This window comes from Euprymna scolopes, chromosome 18 (assembly GCF_053919585.1).
Source record: "Euprymna scolopes isolate OS-2025 chromosome 18, ASM5391958v1, whole genome shotgun sequence".
In the NCBI taxonomy this organism is placed as follows: domain Eukaryota; kingdom Metazoa; phylum Mollusca; class Cephalopoda; order Sepiida; family Sepiolidae; genus Euprymna; species Euprymna scolopes.
In genome coordinates this window covers 24,151,368-24,169,874 of record NC_136499.1, presented here as the reverse complement: position 1 = coordinate 24,169,874, position 18,507 = coordinate 24,151,368, and the positions used below count along the sequence as shown (strand labels likewise).

Here is an 18,507-nt window from a genome sequence, read left to right as displayed (position 1 = left end):
ATTGTTGCCATAGAAATATGTAATTTGACAGGAATTATCTCCCTTGTTTACATCGATGCACAATCATGACACCATAACATGTTAACAAAATTACACTGCGCTATTTTAATGGTGACTTTGTAACTAATCCACTAATCAACTCTTTTTCAAACTGCTAAAATCCATTCAGCACAGTGGAAATTCATCCATTAATAATTCAAATTATTCAACATCATCAATAGCACGTAACACTTAGATGATCGTGTTCATTTGCGATTATGGTGTAAAACGACAGGTGAACTGTTTTCGACAAAAATAAATCTATTTACTTGAATGTTTCGTAAAGAAGTAATGTTTTATTTTCACTAGGTATATTCATAGACAATGTTTTGAAAACTGATTTTATGTTATCTCTTCACTTGGATAATGCCAGGTAACCCTGCTAATGGATAAGAAAATAGGGAAAGATATAAATTTTAACATTGTGAGAAAGAATAAAAGAAATGTATTTTCTTTTCTCCAGACAATTTAAAATTTTTTTATATCTGATGAAGTTGTGTGTGTTATTCAGAATAAAATGGGGCAAGTATCTTTTATTTTTTCTCTTTCAAAAAAAAAAAAAAAAAAAAAAGAAGAAAAGACTTTATATTATTGCAATATTCCATAAAATATCCGTGAAGGGTAGACGGAGAATATTGCATTTCTCAAAAGCGCAAGAGAAAGGGGGGTAGTGGTGGTATTAGTGGAATGGCCCATAACTGGTCATAACTAGATGCAGGGTTCCACGTAGTTGCCTGGGAAGAGCCCAGTGACACCATCCATAACGCCTTCCCACCAGCCATCATCATTCTTCTTTATCACATAAATCACTGCGTTCTCTGTAAAAGTAAGTTCATCTGCCTTGTCAGCCTGATAATCATAAATGGCCACAACTGAAAAAGAAAAAAAAAAGAAAGGTCCATAAATATTATAAAAGTCTATACATTTGTTTTTCTACTGGAAAAACAAAAGGATTTTTGATACAATAGGTGTGTGATATTATCAGTCTCCTCTCTCCCACCAAGTGTTAGGAAGAAAAAATTTTATAGTTTATCAGTATAGGAAATAGGGTTGGTGAAAAACAATGGATAGGAATTTGCTCACTAAGAAACATAAAAGGAAGTTGAAATGAGATTGGTCAAGGTATGACAATGATTGAGACAAAGAAGGTCAATATGGTGAGAATTAGTTTATGGTCACTTTTAAGAGTGACAATGAATTTTGCGACAGTTTATGATGGTTTGGAACAGTTTAGAACAGTCTTGGGCGCAGCAGTTGATGACAGTTGAGAGTTTGAGACAGTTAAAACATAGGTTGCAGCTTGGACAAGATCAAGAAATCTTTTGGAAATTAAGATGGGGAAATGAATTGACAGATGAACATAACCTTGATAGAAAATGAAAGCTAAAGATATCTGTTTTAGAAGTTGAAACTTATTTAATACCTACAACTTCCATATATTCACATCTACTGGAAATCTGGCCATATATCTATTTACTTTATTATACATACTGAATACGCCATAGCTTATCATTTTCTTCCAATTATACCTGTACGGTATTGTACTTCATATCAAAAATGACATTACTTGTATCTACATTGAACATACATCTTAACCCTCCTGCCATCTAAAATATTCATAGGTTGGGAAACAAAATTTTTTAGTTAATTTTTAATATCAAGCCACTCTGTAACGCGTTATCCTATTTCCTAAGCCAACATAAAAAAAAAAAAAAATTTAATTATAAATTTAAAGGAAAAAATATTAAACCATATATTAACTTCTTCCAACAAACCTGTTGCAAATATAGCTGCTTCCACTGCATGAACTTTTACTCACCCCCTCCTTCACAATAGCAATAACAATGAAATAGCAATGTCCGTTAATCACTTTGAGGAGTGTGATTTTTCAGTAGGTATATAACCTTTACAAACTAACCTAGTAACATTAACTACCCACGTGGGGTTGCAGAAATAACTGGATTAGAACCCAGGCGTGGGGCAAACCCTCTCGGTGCTGATGGACCCGTACATCTTCCCAGGTCATCCATCTAGAAGAAGGAAAACTCTGAAGCTAAACCTAAGGGGAGGGAGGCCTCTCCAGCTTGGATGACAACCTTCCTAGAGCTGGTGACTCAAACAAATTACCGGTCTGCAAACCTAAACTACTTAAGAAGTAGATAGGCACTGTCTATTGCCCGGCTTCCATACTCCTTCTTTGCCTATTAGCCAGGCGTAGAGATGAAATCACAGGGATTCGACAGAAACATTTTCCCCACTCCCGACACATCCCATCTCTCTAAACTGGGCACTTGGGAGTGCTTGAATGCCATAATGCCAGTGCAAGTAGATTGGGTTGACCATCATCTGATGGGTTGAGGGTACCGGATTGACAGTTCCTGGCTGCTGTTCTCGACTGGTAGTACAGGGGACCTAACTCTTTGGTAACGCTTAGAGCAGCTGCCCCATCAACAGTTGAATAATATCAGGATGTTTTTAGTGCCATGCCGCGCATGGAAAGGGACCCTACACTCATCCCTGGTGGGCATCCTGAAGCCACAATCCTAGTAGATGGAAGGTCAACTGATGGTCTACTTGTGTTGCATGTCTGGTATTCTGCATAAGCACTTGTTAAGCACCCCTTACCTAAACTGAAGTTCTTAAAAAAATAACTACAATCTAAAATTACGCTTAAACCAGGACAAAACTCAAACAAAACCAAATTGCCTCCTCCCTTGAGGCTTACATTTATGAACATCCGTGGGCTTAGAACTAATTTAAATGATGTTGAAGCATTTCTCCTAACAAGCACTCCGGATATCTTAGCAGTAAAGGAGACTTACCTACGCACCTCCATCCCCTCTAACTACTTTAACATGCCCGGATATCCCCCACTCTGCTGTAAGGACTCTGACAGACATATACACGGGCTTGGAGTCTACATTCGAAACACCCTCTCCTTGACTAGAAGAACAAAACTAGAATCGGACGATCAAGCCTTTATGTGCTTTAGACTTAACATGCAACATAACATTAGTTACTTTTATTTTCTCTACCGCTCTCCCTTGACCCAGGACTGTACCCTAATAAACAAAGTCTCTGACAGCATAGAGACAGCACTTTACCTCGACACTAGCACACAAGTGCATGTATTTGGTGACTTCAATGTCCACCACAAAAACTGGCTTGGAGTTTCTACTTACACAGATGCAGCTGGTAGCACAACACACAGCTTCTCTATATCTCATTCCCTATCACAGATGGTTACGTTTCCAACCTGTTTCCCAGACCAGCAAGAACAACACGCATCACTTCTAGATCTGTTTCTGACCACAGTTCTCAATGATTGTATTACGAATGCCCACAGCCCACTTGGGAACGCTTGATCATGCAGTGATAATTGTTGAAATCACCCTAAACTCTAGGGCCAAAACTGAAGAGCCATTGCTCAAAATGGGATATGATAAAAAGGCTGACTGGGAAGCCATCAGGGATCTCAGAGAAGCCCCATGGTGAAATATCTTTTCACTTCCTGCTGAACAGGGCGCAAATGAGATCATTGAATGGTTCAAAATGGCAATTGAAGCACATGTTCCCATGCGGAAATTTTATAGCAAGCCCCACTCTCCCCAATGGTACTGCAGATTTAACCAACATAAGTCCAGTTCAAACAGATAGAAGTATATAGAAGCCAGAAGTAACTGTAAGAAAGAAATAGAGACAGCTAAGAGAGAATTTACTGAAACCACCAAAAATTGCATCAAAGCAGAAAAATTAGGAATGCGTGACTTCTGGAAAATCTACAACAGTGCAAGAAATGATGGGCAATCAACAATTCCCCCACTATCCAACAATCATGAGGTTGTTTGCTCAGCAACCGAGAAGGCTAACATACTTGCTAGTCAGTTTGCCTCCAACTCCACACTGGAGCCTGCTAACCACCCCCTCCCAGACTTTGCTTTGCAGACAGATGCCACACTAGACGATCTGAAATCACCCCTTCTCAGGTGCATGCTATTATAAAAAATCTTGACACTTCAAAAGCATGTGGACCTGATCACATCCCAGCTGTGCTATTAAAAAAGTGCTCCGCCGTAGTAGCTCCAGTTCTCTCCAAACTTTACAACAAATGCCTTAATGAATCTTGCTTTCCTGACTGCTGGAAAACTGCTTCTGTGGTACCAGTTTTCAAGAATTCTGGCAAAAGAACTGAACCAGTAAATTACCACCCCATTAACCTCCTCCCACTTTTCGCCAAAATATTTGAGTCCGTAATTAACCAAGCTCTAGTCCATCACCTTACAGATGCTAAACTTCTGACTGACAAACAATATGGATTTAGACAAGCCCGTTCCATAGCAGACATCCTAACTGTAATCTCTGAGCGTATATACCATTCACTGGACAAAGCACTGGGAGGGTAGAGTGGTAGCTCTAGATATATCTAAGGCTTTTGACAGGGTATGGCATGAAGGTCTTCTCAAGAAAATCAGATTATACGACATGATTGGAAGAATACTTAACATAATTAAATTCTCCTTAGATAAGAGAAAAATCCAGGTTGTCCTCAACAGTCGTACATCTAAACAATATGATATAAATTCGGAAGTGCCTGAGGGGTCTATCCTTGGACCTCTATTATTCCTAATATTCATAAATGACCTCCCTGACAAAATTGTCTGAGATAGGTATATATGCTGATGACACCGTGCTCTATAACAGACACGACAGGAAAACAAATGAACACATATCTAAAGAAATGGCAGAAAACTAGAGGATGACCTCCAATCCATAGTGGAATGGGGACAAAAATTGATGGTCACAAAGTCAATGCTGCCAAGACTAAACTTGTTTCCTTCAATAATTACAAGAAACCTTCTCTATCACCAATAGCAATGGTCAAAGACTCTTTATCTGAAAGTACATCTTTTAAACTCCTCGGCCTAACGTTCACAGGAAACAGGAGTTGGAACAATTACATTGAGAGCATTGCCAGAATCGCTGCAAAGAAGGTAGGTTCTCTCTACCGTGCTAGAAAGCTACTAATGCCCGAAAGTATCCTGTACCTCTATAAGGTCACCATTCGCCCATGTATGGAGTATTGTTGTCATATTTGAGCTGGTGCATCTGCTACTAGTCTCTCGCTCCTAGACAAGGTTCAAACGAGAGTCGCCAACTTGATAGGTCCTGAACTGTCATCTAAGCTTCAGCCTCTGTCCCACTGACGAAATGTAGCATCCCTCTGCCTGTTCTTCAAGTACTTTAACGGTGAATTCTACGACGAACTGCAAGCACTTGTACCCCCTCGACATAAATAAACCCGACAAGCAGCTAAATCCCACCCCTTCACAGTAGAGATCCCTAGATGCAAGAGAGCCTTCTACTCTAGTAGTTTCTTCCCCAGAACCGCTAGACAGCGTGGAATTTCCTTCCGGGTTCCTGCTTTCCCAACTGTACTGACATGCAGAATTTTAAGTGTAATGTGAACCGACATATAGTACCCCTGTAGATTATGTCCCTGATAGTAGCCCCTGACATCAAAGTGGTAATGAGCCTTGTTTGGGGTGAAAATGTAATAAAAAAAATAAATAAAAATAAAAAACAAACTAAGATATGGATCTTTACGTGGAGAGAGTTGGTGTCTCTCTCTCTCTCTCACACACACACACACACACACACACAGTGGGCAACTGATATTTACAGAAAGTATTGGTCTGTTTTTTATTGATTTTTTTTAGTTGTTTTATTTATTTTTTTGTGAACCCAGGTGCACCCCCTAGGCAGACAAAGGCAGAAGAGAAGATTAAGGAGAATAAATCCATGGCACACATTGGAGTCAGCGATGTTGCCAAGTGGAGAACCACCTGGAATCACAGAGGCATGAGTATGTCAAGTCACATTTTCATTTAGTTTATGAGCATCAATTATTTTCTAATAAGCAGTTTAAAAATCATTTCTGAAGGCTAACAAAGTAAATACTGTTTCAGCCATTTTAAATCTATTATTAGTGGATGGGGGTCGGAGGTTTACTATATTTGAATTATTGAAACACAAAAACAAAGACAGTTGTTTGCTGAATTTTTTTTTTTTTTTATTAAGGTGGCTACTAAAGTTCAGGCTTCAGAATAACGGTAGAGGAAGTAATTTGTATTTACTACTAGCAGGGCGGGGGGGGGGGGGGGCAACATTGCTGATTATAAAAACACAATATATTTTAATTCATGCAGATTTCATATTTATTATTATAGAGCCAATTCTCTATTGAATATTTATATATGTATAGTACTGATTTACAAAGAAAAAGAAAAAAAAAAAGGAAAGAAAAAAAATAATTTGGGTGCCATCAGCTAGAATCGAAACCAAAACATTTAGTACTCCAGTCAGCCACATTCGCTACAATTTGAGCTAACCTAACAGATAGATAAGTTAAAAAATTAAACCGCTTTTAACTATGATTAGCATATGCATACACAAACTAATAAAAATGTCTGCAAGTTTAAATGAACATTTTGCAAGTTGTAACTTAACTTCTGCATGCATTATTCATCCATCCAAACAAAGATTTTACTCATTATCCTTGGTGTATCTGGTTAATTTCAATTTTGTGTGACTAATAGTTTTAAGAGTTTAACAGTTAAATATTTACATGCAGAAGGACACACATAAAAACATCTGTGTTATTTATATAGATTACTACACAAAAGAAAAATGGCCAGCAATGTATTTACGTTACCATTATCATACTTTGTTTAACGTCCATATCACATGCTGGCATATATGGACGGCTTTAATAAATTGATATCAGAACTTATCTGACCAGATCTTCATTTATCCTGCTTCCCCTCATGTCCATATTTATCACTTTCTTCCATGATCTTCCTTTGTGAACTGGACCTGCTTCTACAACTGTTCTACATTTACTAATCCTAAACCTTTCATCCATTCTTTCAATATGGGTATACAATTGAAAGCTCTTATTCTGCAGACATTTTCCTATACTGTCCAAATATTGGTCTAATCTGTGATCATCTCAATCCCTGTCCGTTTCATATTTTTTGCCTTTAACATTTTTGTAATAACATCTGAGAATCCTCCCAGCCTTACTCTTCTACATCTTATTTATGGCTTCCTGTGTCGTTTCAATCTCAATTCTCATACCCGAATCCGATACTGCTTCAGCAATTTCTAGATTTTCATGGTTTCATAAAAAAGTATTCAACAATTTCCCATAATGGCATTTTAAATGCACTTCTTTCCAACAATTTACATATTTATCTTTGCCACTTGTTTAGCTTTCCTGAATAGTTCTTTCTTTTGGTAATCCCTTCATAACATACCTAGAAACCTGACTTTTGGATTTGCATATTGTTTTCCTTGTCGCCACAGACACATCCTTACTCAAGAAACATTTTATCCACCAACTCCTATGCAATCGCTTTTCTTTGATACACTTTTCAACTTCCTTGTTTCACCACCATATCACCCTATGCTATTAAGATCCTTCCGTCCACCTACAAGTCTAGTTTGTTACATCCATGTGTATCCATCAGCATCTTCCATTGTTCTTTCACATTTCCCGTAGTAGATTTATTAGCCAAATGCTCCATCATTTGGTTTCCAAACTCACGCTTCATATATTTACCATTCAACCGCCACACCTTTCTTCTGGAGATAAACTTTAGGTACCTCCAACAAGAGACACAGATTTACCCTCCCCCATATGTAACATGATCTAACTGTAATTTAATATTATCATCACAACTTTTATACCATTTAAAAGAAGAAACTTCAAATAAACTAGTAATTTTTTTTAATTTTTTTTTTTTTTAAATTTTTATGGCCTACGAAAATGATGAAAATATGAGACCAAAATCGTGTTTACATTCAACACCTTAAAATAATGTTCCTATGTAATGATCATTTTGAAGCTGTAAACACACCAGTGTTTAAAAAAAATCTAGCAAAAATCAACTAATGGTCAGATTTTCATGAAATTTTCGATATGTATTCAATTTTAAATTAACTTATATTTTAAAAGCAGTTTTTGTTAAATTTAAATTAAAGTTTAAATTAAAGGAAATTTTTTTTTTTTAGGTGTTCTAACCCCCTCATATTTCAGGTTACGAAAACCAAACAAAATAAATTTAGGTCCATAAAAATTGCAACATTTTATAAAGCTGAAGAGCTTATTTATTATTTCACTTCCCTTAAAGTTGTAAATAAAAAAATGGATACAAAATCAATATTATGCTTTTTCTCAATGATATTATTAGTTAAATTGCAACAAATAAACAGAATCCTAAAAAATAATTTTTAAAAGATTTAAATAGAAAAACATTCCAATATTCTACAATATGAAATTTTAAACAGATTTTTGAGTAAGGTTTTTCAATTTTCAAAAAATGTTTTCATATAATGACTGTTGGCAATTATAAAATAGCAAATTCATCTACAACTTGAAATTATTTTAATTGTTAAAAGATGTTTATTTGTAGAGGGCAGTCAACTTAATTTTAGCGCCTATTTTTTAAAAAAAATGTACATAGTAGATCTAGAGGAGTAAACCTTGATAAACTATCCCGCAATTCCCATGGGTAGCAGTAGTTTCCAAGGTGTTCAACGAAAACGTGGCAGCAGCTCAGAGAACAACACGGTTGTATGGATGAACACCTCAACAAGAGACAAGCACAATGCTCCAGGTAGTGGATAACTATGGTGAGATGGTGTCTAAACAAAAAAATACCAACCTCTTAGAAACAGAATGCCGCTGTAAAAACTTTACCTCAATTCTAATGAGTCATGTTTGTGGTATTTTATGCTGTTTACTAAAAAAGATTCCACTAGGAACTACAAACAAATAACTACAAAATAATTAACATTAAAACCTTTGTGATCACTATAACAATTCAGAGACATTCACTCAAGATGAATTGAACCAGCTTCCTCTGAAGGAGAAAGTGTCATGGGAATGTTAAATTCACAAATAGTCTCCAATTGCATATATATATATACATATATATCTATCCCAGTCAGAGGAGATGACATTAGGTTTTTGCAGTCCTTGTAAAAAGGGGTTGAGGTTATCCTACATACATGTCCTAGTACTCTCAAATGGCCAACAATCTGGGACTGATCAGGCTCAGCATTGTTTAACTTTGGTGATATAACGAGACCAAATGCGTTGATGTGATTATGTCATATCCTCCGATGGTAATAATAGCATGGATCGATTTCTCAATGTGAATGAAAAAGTTAAAAGTACTGAAAATAGCCAAACATTGCCTGAGGTTATTTTTACTATACAGATTATTGTAAGTGCTAGGTTGGATTAAAAAAAAAGAAGTACCTTTTTCAAGAAATTTCTTTGGCATCCATTGCGGTTCAGTAAGATCTGGCCCCGTTGCTGCATACGGGTCTTCTTCTGGCATGGGAAGAGGTTGATCATCATCAAGGGTGTCACTGAACTCTGGTGGAGGTGGAGGCACACCTCCTGGAGGATAATCAAAATGTTGAGACACTGGAGGGGTAGAAGCCTTCTGCTGTTGATTCAAGGTAGGAGGAGGCGGCAGAGGAGGAGACACTGCACGGAATTATAAAAAAAAGACAAAAAATGTAATTGAAAAAATTTAGCCAGCACAAATAAAAATATGATTGTATTTCCTGCAGTTTGAGCTGTTTAAAAAAAAAATATGTTAGAATATCAGTTTTTAAAAATTTAGAATGAACATAAGTGGCAGTGATTTGATTTGATCAAGAGAGATAATTGTGAACAAGGAAAAGATTGGTGCAATATAAAGACAAAGAAAATAAATTAAAAGTTTGTATTAAAAAAAATTGATAAAACATGGGAAGTATATGATAAAATAAAAATACAACCACTTATATAATATAATAAAATACTTAAATCAAAATAAACTTTTTGGCATTATCATTATTGCTGATAATTTTTCACTTAGCTTGTAAACAAGAATAAGATTTCTCACTTTTCTTATCAGTTTGTTCAAGCTGTTCATCTAGCAGATGCCAGACATTCACTTGCTATCTCATATTCTAACAGAGAGATCTCTTTAAAATTCCAACCATCTTTTTAACACATTAGTGGTCTTAAATTATATTAGGAATCATATCTCATTTATAAGCAATGCTTGAAGCAAATCTAGAAGTGAACAAATATCTTCCATAACCTTAATAAAGCCATTACCAGTCATTTTATTTTCAGAGTTTTAGCATGATTTACCCATTTTTTTTTTTTTTATTAAAAAAAATGTCTTGAGTAGTTTCCAATAGATTCCTACATATTAGAGTTCAGATATTTTTTAACTGATGATTGATAATTTTTATTATTTAGACTACAATTCTCATCCTGGGCATTATATTCACAATTTATATTATTGTATGCAATTAATAAATGTATTGCTTACAAGTGGCAGTCTACTAGTGGTTGAAGGCAATAATAACTAAAAATAACAAATACTTTTACCCATTCATAACTGATGAAATAAAAATTCTAACTCCTGTGGAATATATAATTTTGTGCAGGTTCATAAGCTTTCATGACTAAATAATCAAGTGTTATCCATTTTGCACTTTCAACTAACAATTTCCAGGGTTAAATCTCAAATCCAAATCAGCTATCTCTGGAAAACATTTTATTCAAACCACTAGCATCTCATTTGCATATGATCAGCAAGAATTTGTGTTTTTGAGGCAATTTCCGTGCTCATTGCAATTTTCTTTACAGTTTAAAAAATGTACCTGAAGAAGGCTGGAGATTATAACAGCTAAAATATTGTAAATATAACGACGAAGATGAGAATAACAGGTCAAATGATACATATATTTGAATGAAAATATGACAACGGTTTTGTAGAACAAAAAAGTTATAAAATATAGGGTGTTTTTTTTTTAGACAGCAAACTTTAAATTGACTACTATTTTCTTTAATTATAGATTTGGCAACTATCAGTTATTTTGGGTTCAGTTTGGAGAGAGAGAAGGAGAGAGACCTTTTAGCATATTAAAAATGGGCAAATGCCAAATTGGTGATAGAAAATAGTTAAATTTGTGCTGATTTTTGGATTAAAGCACCCTATCAGAACATTATATAATTACTTCCACAGCCAAACACACACAAAGTGTTTTTTGCTTATTTATCTTTATTTTCTTTTCCAAACCTAATTTTTCATTGGTATTAACAAATTAGTGGCATTTATTTCCTTTTAGAACTAGGTAGTCCAACCATTTATAATGTTTGTAATGTTTTCAAATTAAAAAAAAAGTACATTCATTAATAATTTTTATAAAATAACATGCTTTTTTTTTTCTTTTAATGATTTGTTTCATGCCCAGAAGAATAGGGTGAAAGATTCTCAGTTGTAAGATGAACAGGAAGAAAAAAAAAAAAAAAAAAAAGGACTGAAATAAAGAAAAATTAATTGGAAAGTAAAAAACTATGGTTGATCAAAATTTCAGGTTTCAAGACATAGACAAAGGAACGGAGCTTAGGAGAGTTTTTTTTTCTTCATCACATATGATTTAGAAATAATATTTTGGTACTGATCCAGAATCTGACTCAAGGTCATGTCAGCATCTTTTGATAGTTTATGATAAGCTGACGGAAATGCAGTTGGAAAAAGCCAAGCAATTAGTTAATTAGCAGACAATGTTTTTGTTAATGGGGGGGGGGGCACTGATCTGATACTATTCTTGAAAAAAAATATATAGTTTTTGATCAAAGCTATTTGCTAAAAAAACTTTTCAAATAAAAAGAAATGCATTTCTGTTCATAAAATTAAACTTACAATGAATCTTATTTTTTGTGTTAAAATTGTTTTCAGCCTTTTGAATTTATCATTTGGCAGCATTTGTGTCAGCTTTTTCCGCCAACTTTTTTTCAGTTGCTTTCCATAAACTGCCATAAGATGCCAACGTGGTCTTGGATCAGGTTTGGATCAGTACTGATATTTCAATATTAGATGCATATATAATGGATCACATTTTCTCTTTCAAATTTTCCTTAATTCTATTCACTTTTTCTAAATTCTGTAACTTTGCTTTATTTTTATGATATGACTGAGTGGCTGCTGATTGATAACATGACTGACAATATGATGTAATATGCTGCAATGAAATCTGGAACAGAATGGAATGGGGTTGGTTAAGAATTATTGTCCAAAGCTGTTAGTTGTGAAGTTGGCCAACTATGACAGATTAAATAACAGTAGAAAAATGCAATAGAATATGATGGGCATATTATCAAAAGAATTTGCAACAACAAAAAATTAAAAATTAAGTTCTTCTTTGATCTTTGTATTTTTCTTTTTCCAATTTCTACATTAATATTATTTTTTCTTTACTGCCCCTTATTTCCATTTTAGCTAGAGTTCCAGAACAACTATTTTGCTACTTTCTTAGATAAACTAGTAATCCCCCCCCCTCCGAAAATTGATGACTTATTGAAAGACAGAAAATTTTCCATTATTATTTTTTGCATGTCATAAAAATGAGCCCGATCTACCAAGACAAAAGAAGCAAGCTGGAGTTAAAGACACGTGCACAAATAATTCAGATGCCGGCTTCTATATTTTATTTTTTTTTTTTTTGTGTGTGTGAAGAACATTTAAAAACAGAAATAAGAATTTCCAAAAAAATGTTCTGTGAGGTTCAAGAAATCTCATCATCATATTCAGATTAATGTCCGTTTCAAGAAATCTCATCATCATATTCAGATTAATGTCCGTTTCAGATGCTGGCATGCAATGAACAACTTTAAGAACAGATTCCAAAGCAACCTATTTCTGGCCAGGTCTATGTTTAACCCTATTTCTCAAGTCAATCATTGTTTGCTCACATGTTTTCCTTGGCTTTCTCCTGTGAACTGAATCTGCTACCTCAACTGTTCTACATCTACTGAACAAGAACTCTAATCCATTCTTTCAATGTAGTCGTACCATGAAAGTCTGTTCAGATATCATCAGAAAAGAAATCAGCCTTTCAGACTTGCTATCCATCGTATCACTTTCATATCATTTCTCTCCATGCCACGCATATCCTCCACCCACACTGGCCAGATTTTATTTCCATACTTCATACTATGTACACATGCCTAATAGACTCTTCCCTTAGTCAACAAGGTAACGCTTTGCTGATTATTAATGATAGAATTTTTCTAATTACACTCCACACACTCCAAAGTTTTGCAATCACACTAGCACCTGTTCCACCCTATGCTCTAATAGTATCACACAAGAAAAAAAAATTTTTTTTGAACAATCTTAATAGCTTTGCCATCTAAATATACTTCATCATCCATACACATCAGAGTTCTCATCCATCTCCATTGGATTCCACTTTTTGCGCACAAGTGGTTATCCTCCCTTAAACTATCAGTAATTTTATTGCACTTCTTGTGTACCAACAACCACCACAAAAAAAGAAAAAAAAAATGCAAACTCCATTTCCACAAACTGAGCAGAGGAACTTTATTTTCCGGAACTTTCTAACACTTGCAAGCACAGATGAATTTTGTTTTGATAATATTCATTCTCAAACTTTTACATGTTTCACAAGCAAGCACTAATCCATCAGCATCTCTTTTTGTGCAGCAGGCTTGTATGAAACTTCCTGGACAATGATTCTAAGATTCTAATGAAAAGTATCTATGTGGTGTATATTGTGCAGGCTTGAGTACATCCAAATAGAAATAGCCAGATGATGTCTCAGGAATCATTCAATAAGTTTGACAGGTGTGGGAATAGAGAAAACAGAATTAAGAACTCGCTGATAAAGTTAGGGGATGTTTTTAGACGGTAGCTGATCAATAGTGAATTGGTGTACATCAAATAAAACAAGGTCTTAAATAATTTGCTGGAGAAAATTGAAGTTATCTCTCTTTCCAGTACTGAACCCCAGGATGAATAAAAGACAACATGTATTAGAATCACTTGTGTTAATTGCAGTTAAAAATAAACAAGTGTGTTTTGTCAAGTCAAGAAATTTTCATTTCTTTCAGGAACAGCATCTAAAAATGCTCAACAGCCATGAAGAAATAGGCACTAGATAACAAAACAATAAAGACGTCATTAGCCTTAAAGGAAAAACTGCACAGGATGGGTTGTTTGGTTTTATGGCATATCAACTCTTTTTGGGTTCAATCATTTTGCCAAAGGTTTATATGCCTCAAGCCCATCTGCATCTTCAAATATTTATTTAAGGTATTTACTTTGGTTGTTTTTGTAGAGAAAAACCTTTTTGTTTTTGGTTTTACAGAACATAATTGAGTTTTGCAAAGGGAAAGGAAAAAAAAACAATAACATCAATATCTGATGTGTTTAGATGGCATGATCTGGTAGCATAAAAAACTGCTCATAAAAAAAAAAAAAAGTGACATTTTACAATATTTCGACACTTCCAAGAATTTGATAAAGAGTAAATCTCAAAAATGCAGATAAAGAATTTAGGAAAGGAAGAAGAAAAAAAAAGGACAATAAGAAAAATGGAAACATTCCAATTATTTTTTTGTTTTTGGTAAAGGGAGTCAGAAAAATATGATTGTTTGGAACATGTACACTAGGGTAGGTCGATTTTGAAACCACGGCAAGACTGAGGTAGAGAAAGTTGCTAAATAACATTTATAACAACACTGCAAAATATTTTTTCCCAAAACCTCGTAATTTTTTGAGCAAATGAATTTAAAGATTGAAAATTTTCAATATCCTGGCTGTACATCGCTGAATGCCGGTGTTAAATGAAAGAATAAGCATGTCATATTAATACCGCTTCTTTTTAAGAAAAAATATGAAGAAAGTATAAGCAATATTTTTTAAATTTGTTTGTTATGTATGTTATCTTCAGAAAACTTAATGAGTGCCGGAAAAAAAAAGAAACTCTGCTAAAGATTTCATTTAAAATAAATTTTAAAAATTTATAACAAGGGCTTTATTTTACCCGGTTCATCTTTCCTTCAACACCGTCTACTAATTTGTTTCATTTTCTCGCTCGCTCGCTCACGTGTGTTGTGTTTACTCTTTAGTAACAGGCTGATTTCAAATACAAAAACTACATTTTGCATTTTATATCTAAGCACATTTTAATTAATAAGAGAAAGAAATATATATTTTATATCTTTGTGCTATTTGACAGGTTTTTTTAATTAAAAATAACATTTTTCTACGCAAGGCTATTTGTGTGTGAATTAATCGACTTGTGTTTTTAAACTGTTTTCGGTGAGTAAAACCATTATTATTTTTTTATATATATTTATCTATTTTTCCTAATTTAAATTAATAATTTTCTTTTTTCTATTTCTTACAATATCATTTAATATATTTTTTCAGATATTTTTCTAACAATGAGTCGAAAACGAAGTATTTCTACACGCAGTACTGATTCTACAAAATTTGCAGGCCCACCTTCTCCATTAAAAACTACAGAACCCCCTACTTTCCGTCAAGTTATTAAATATAGTTACTTTATGGAGAAATCTCAGCCAACTCTAAATGCATTTTCTCTTTCGAAATTAATGGCAAATGAAATTGTGGATATTTGGAAGGCAGTAAATCCCCGTTTGCCCCTATTGACTGAAAAATGGATTATATATAAAGTGCAAGATACTTGCTTTAGAAAAGTTAAGCAAATAAACAGAAAATCCTTATCAAAAGTCGCTAAAAATATTCTGGTCGAAAAACTTGACAAATTATTTGACATTTCATCGTGTTCATGTGATTTACCACTTGCAAGATGTAGTGACAAAAATGTTAAATGCAGAAAAGAAAATTGTCAAGCAAAGCACATAGTGTGTACCTGTTCTATCACAAAGAAGGTAAGTTTACTTTTATTTATTTTAATTTTCAATTATTTGTTTTTATTTTTAAAAAAGTTAATGTCTATATCATACATATCTTAAATTAAATGAATTTCGATACTTGTAATCATATTAATTACAAGTATCGAAATTCATTTAATTTAAGATATGTATGATATAGACATTAACCAAATGAGAAAAATTCTTACAATTTTTTATATGTAAAATAGCATTATTTCTAAAACCAGAGAAGAATAGAATTAACATTTGTCAAATTGTATATTTCAGGTTCCTCTGGAAGATCGAGAATATTTGAAGGACCAAAGAAATAAAATTGGACCCAAAGGCAATTTTCAACTGGGACCTGTTGATACAGCAGCAGTAGCAAAATCTAAAAAGTTATTTGTGTCAAGAGAAAAGCAAGTTGATTCATCCCCTCCTGTTGCTTCAACATCCCAAGACCAAAATATTCTTCCTTCAGAAAATAGTGATGAAACAGATGAAAGTTTTGAACCAGAGGGAGAATGTAAGAGTATTTACAGCCTTATAAAAATCCCACGTTATGCAATTGAACTCATCAGGGGTGATGTCTCGTCCAATTTAGGAGCAAGTCTCGCAAATGCTTTTCTTTTAGATCTGCAGGCTGTGGGCCTTCTGAAACCAAACATTGATTTAAAAAATATTTTTTTGGACAAATCCAAAATTGATAGGGAAAAAGAAAGAACAAAAAATAGTGCCTATCAAAAGCATAATGAAAAAATTAGCAATCTTATCTGCATTGGTGTCGATGGGAAACACGACAAAGATACATTATTTTACCAAGAAACTGTTGATGATAAAGGGAACAAAATACAAAGAAAATCTAAAAGACAAGAACATCATTTGACTTTTACAAAAGAGATGGGATGCGGAAGTAATGGGAAATACCTTACTCATAGAGTGATCCCCACTGTTGGAGCCACAGGTGCTGTTCTGGCAAATGAGGTGTTCCAAGTGTTAAAACAATATGAAAGTGTTCAAACACTAAAGGCTGTCCTTTTGGACAACACTAGCACCAACACAGGATGCAAATCAGGACTAGTCTCTTCCTTAGAAGATAACATCAAAAGGAAACTACACACAATTGGATGTTCCCTCCATCAGAATGAGCTCCCTTTTAGGGCAATATTTAAATCCATTGATGGAAGTGGCAAAAGCCCAACATCTTTTACAGGCCCACTTGGAAAATTATGTGCCAGCAATCAACATCATTTGCCCCAAGTTAACTTTTTACAAGTGAGTAGTCCTTTAGAGACTATTTACTCTAAATTAACAGAAAATAAGGATCTATCTGGTGACCAGAGATTACTGTTAGAATATTCAGTAGGAATTTCGAGGGGCAAAGTAAATCCTAAGTATGCAGCCTGGAGGATCGGACCATTGAATCAGTCAAGATGGCTTACTCTGGCAATCAGATTAATGTGCATATGGACACGAAAAAGTTATGCAACAGAATTAACCACAAAAATGCACAATCTGATTAAATTCATTGTCCAAGTCTATGCAGTTTGCTGGTTTGAAATTAAATTAGATAACAAATTTCATAACCAGCAACTGTATATTTTTAAAATGATTGGGCAAATAAAAAAGCAGCCATCAGAAATTCAAGAAATAGCATTGAAAAACCTTAAATTCAACGCTTTTGCCCTTTTGCCTGAAAATATTATTTTCTCAATGATAAAATCTAATGAATTGGAAGTGAGAGAAGAAGCTATTAAAAGAATTTTAACCATAAGGTAAGTAAACATTTGTTCATATAAAACTGATCAAATTGTTTACACTGATTTATACATTCATTTTAACAAAAAATTTAATTAAAATAAAAATTGTGTTCATTTGTTGAATTCAATATAATAATTTCTTTTTTTTCAGGAATGGGGAACCATCGAAAAAGCGTCTGAAAAAAATTTCAGATATCAATTTTAATGCTTCACATTGGTCGGATTTGATAGACCTTTCTCAAAATGGAGTGTCAGAGCCAGCTTTGACTGAAGACTTATCAGACAATGAACTTCGCGAATTCTTGATGAGTGGTAGAAAGCCAGATTTGCCTGATTTGCCTGCTCATTCACAAAGTGTTGAAAGGGCTGTGAAGTTGACTTCAGAAGCCTGCCATTCAGTCTATGGACTTGAAGCAAGACATAGACATATTATTGCTAAAATTTTATGCCATGAAATGAGGCCATTTTTTGCTTCAAAAGGGGCTTATAGAGAGACCTTTGACATTATGTTACAAAAATAGTTTGATTTTTGTACTTTTTTCCCTAGAAGTAAGAAATGTTTTGGATTTGTTTAAATTTTTTTTTCCCCCAAACAATTAAAACTTTTCTTCTTTTTATTGACAACAAAAAATTCAATTCTTTTTACAATTTTTTTATAATTATAACACACAGTAAGGTAAAATATGCCATTTCCAAAAAAAATGGGGGGGGGGGGGTGCAGTTATAAATTTTTTAATATTTACCATACCAGTTATTATATAGTTTATTTAAATAAATAAACCCACTCCTTGCTATGATCAAAACTGCAAAATACCAAATAATTTCACATGTAAATCTTTCACAGATAAGGATTTTTCCGTTTCAAAACAGACGATCTTTAAAATCAAATGCTCATCTAACAGCTGATGTTAGAAACCTAGTTTTTAT

The 18,507-nt window shown here is 33.9% G+C and overlaps 2 protein-coding genes across 10 annotated transcripts in view; one reads left to right on the top strand and one right to left on the bottom strand.

Annotated features, from left to right (window-relative positions):
• Nucleotides 1-590: 590 nt before the first annotated feature.
• The window catches only part of LOC145297527 (abl interactor 2-like), a 77,470-nt gene continuing 59,553 nt past the window's right edge, over nucleotides 591-18,507 (bottom strand). For all 9 annotated transcript variants that reach the window (XM_080143447.1, XM_080143450.1, XM_080143449.1 and 6 more), the window contains 2 exons: nucleotides 9,365-9,598; nucleotides 591-911 (listed from right to left, as the gene is read on the bottom strand). In XM_080143447.1, coding sequence (XP_079999573.1) covers nucleotides 748-911; nucleotides 9,365-9,598 — 398 coding nt within the window. In that variant the 3' untranslated portion in view covers nucleotides 591-747. The remainder of the gene's footprint in view (nucleotides 912-9,364; nucleotides 9,599-18,507) is intronic.
• Nucleotides 15,112-18,428, top strand: LOC145297920 (uncharacterized). Its single transcript, XM_080144260.1, has 5 exons — nucleotides 15,112-15,242; nucleotides 15,354-15,838; nucleotides 16,109-17,595; nucleotides 17,732-17,953; nucleotides 18,425-18,428. Exons 2-5 carry the CDS (start codon nucleotides 15,368-15,370, stop codon nucleotides 18,426-18,428), a joined length of 2,184 nt encoding a protein of 727 aa, XP_080000386.1. The 5' UTR covers nucleotides 15,112-15,242; nucleotides 15,354-15,367.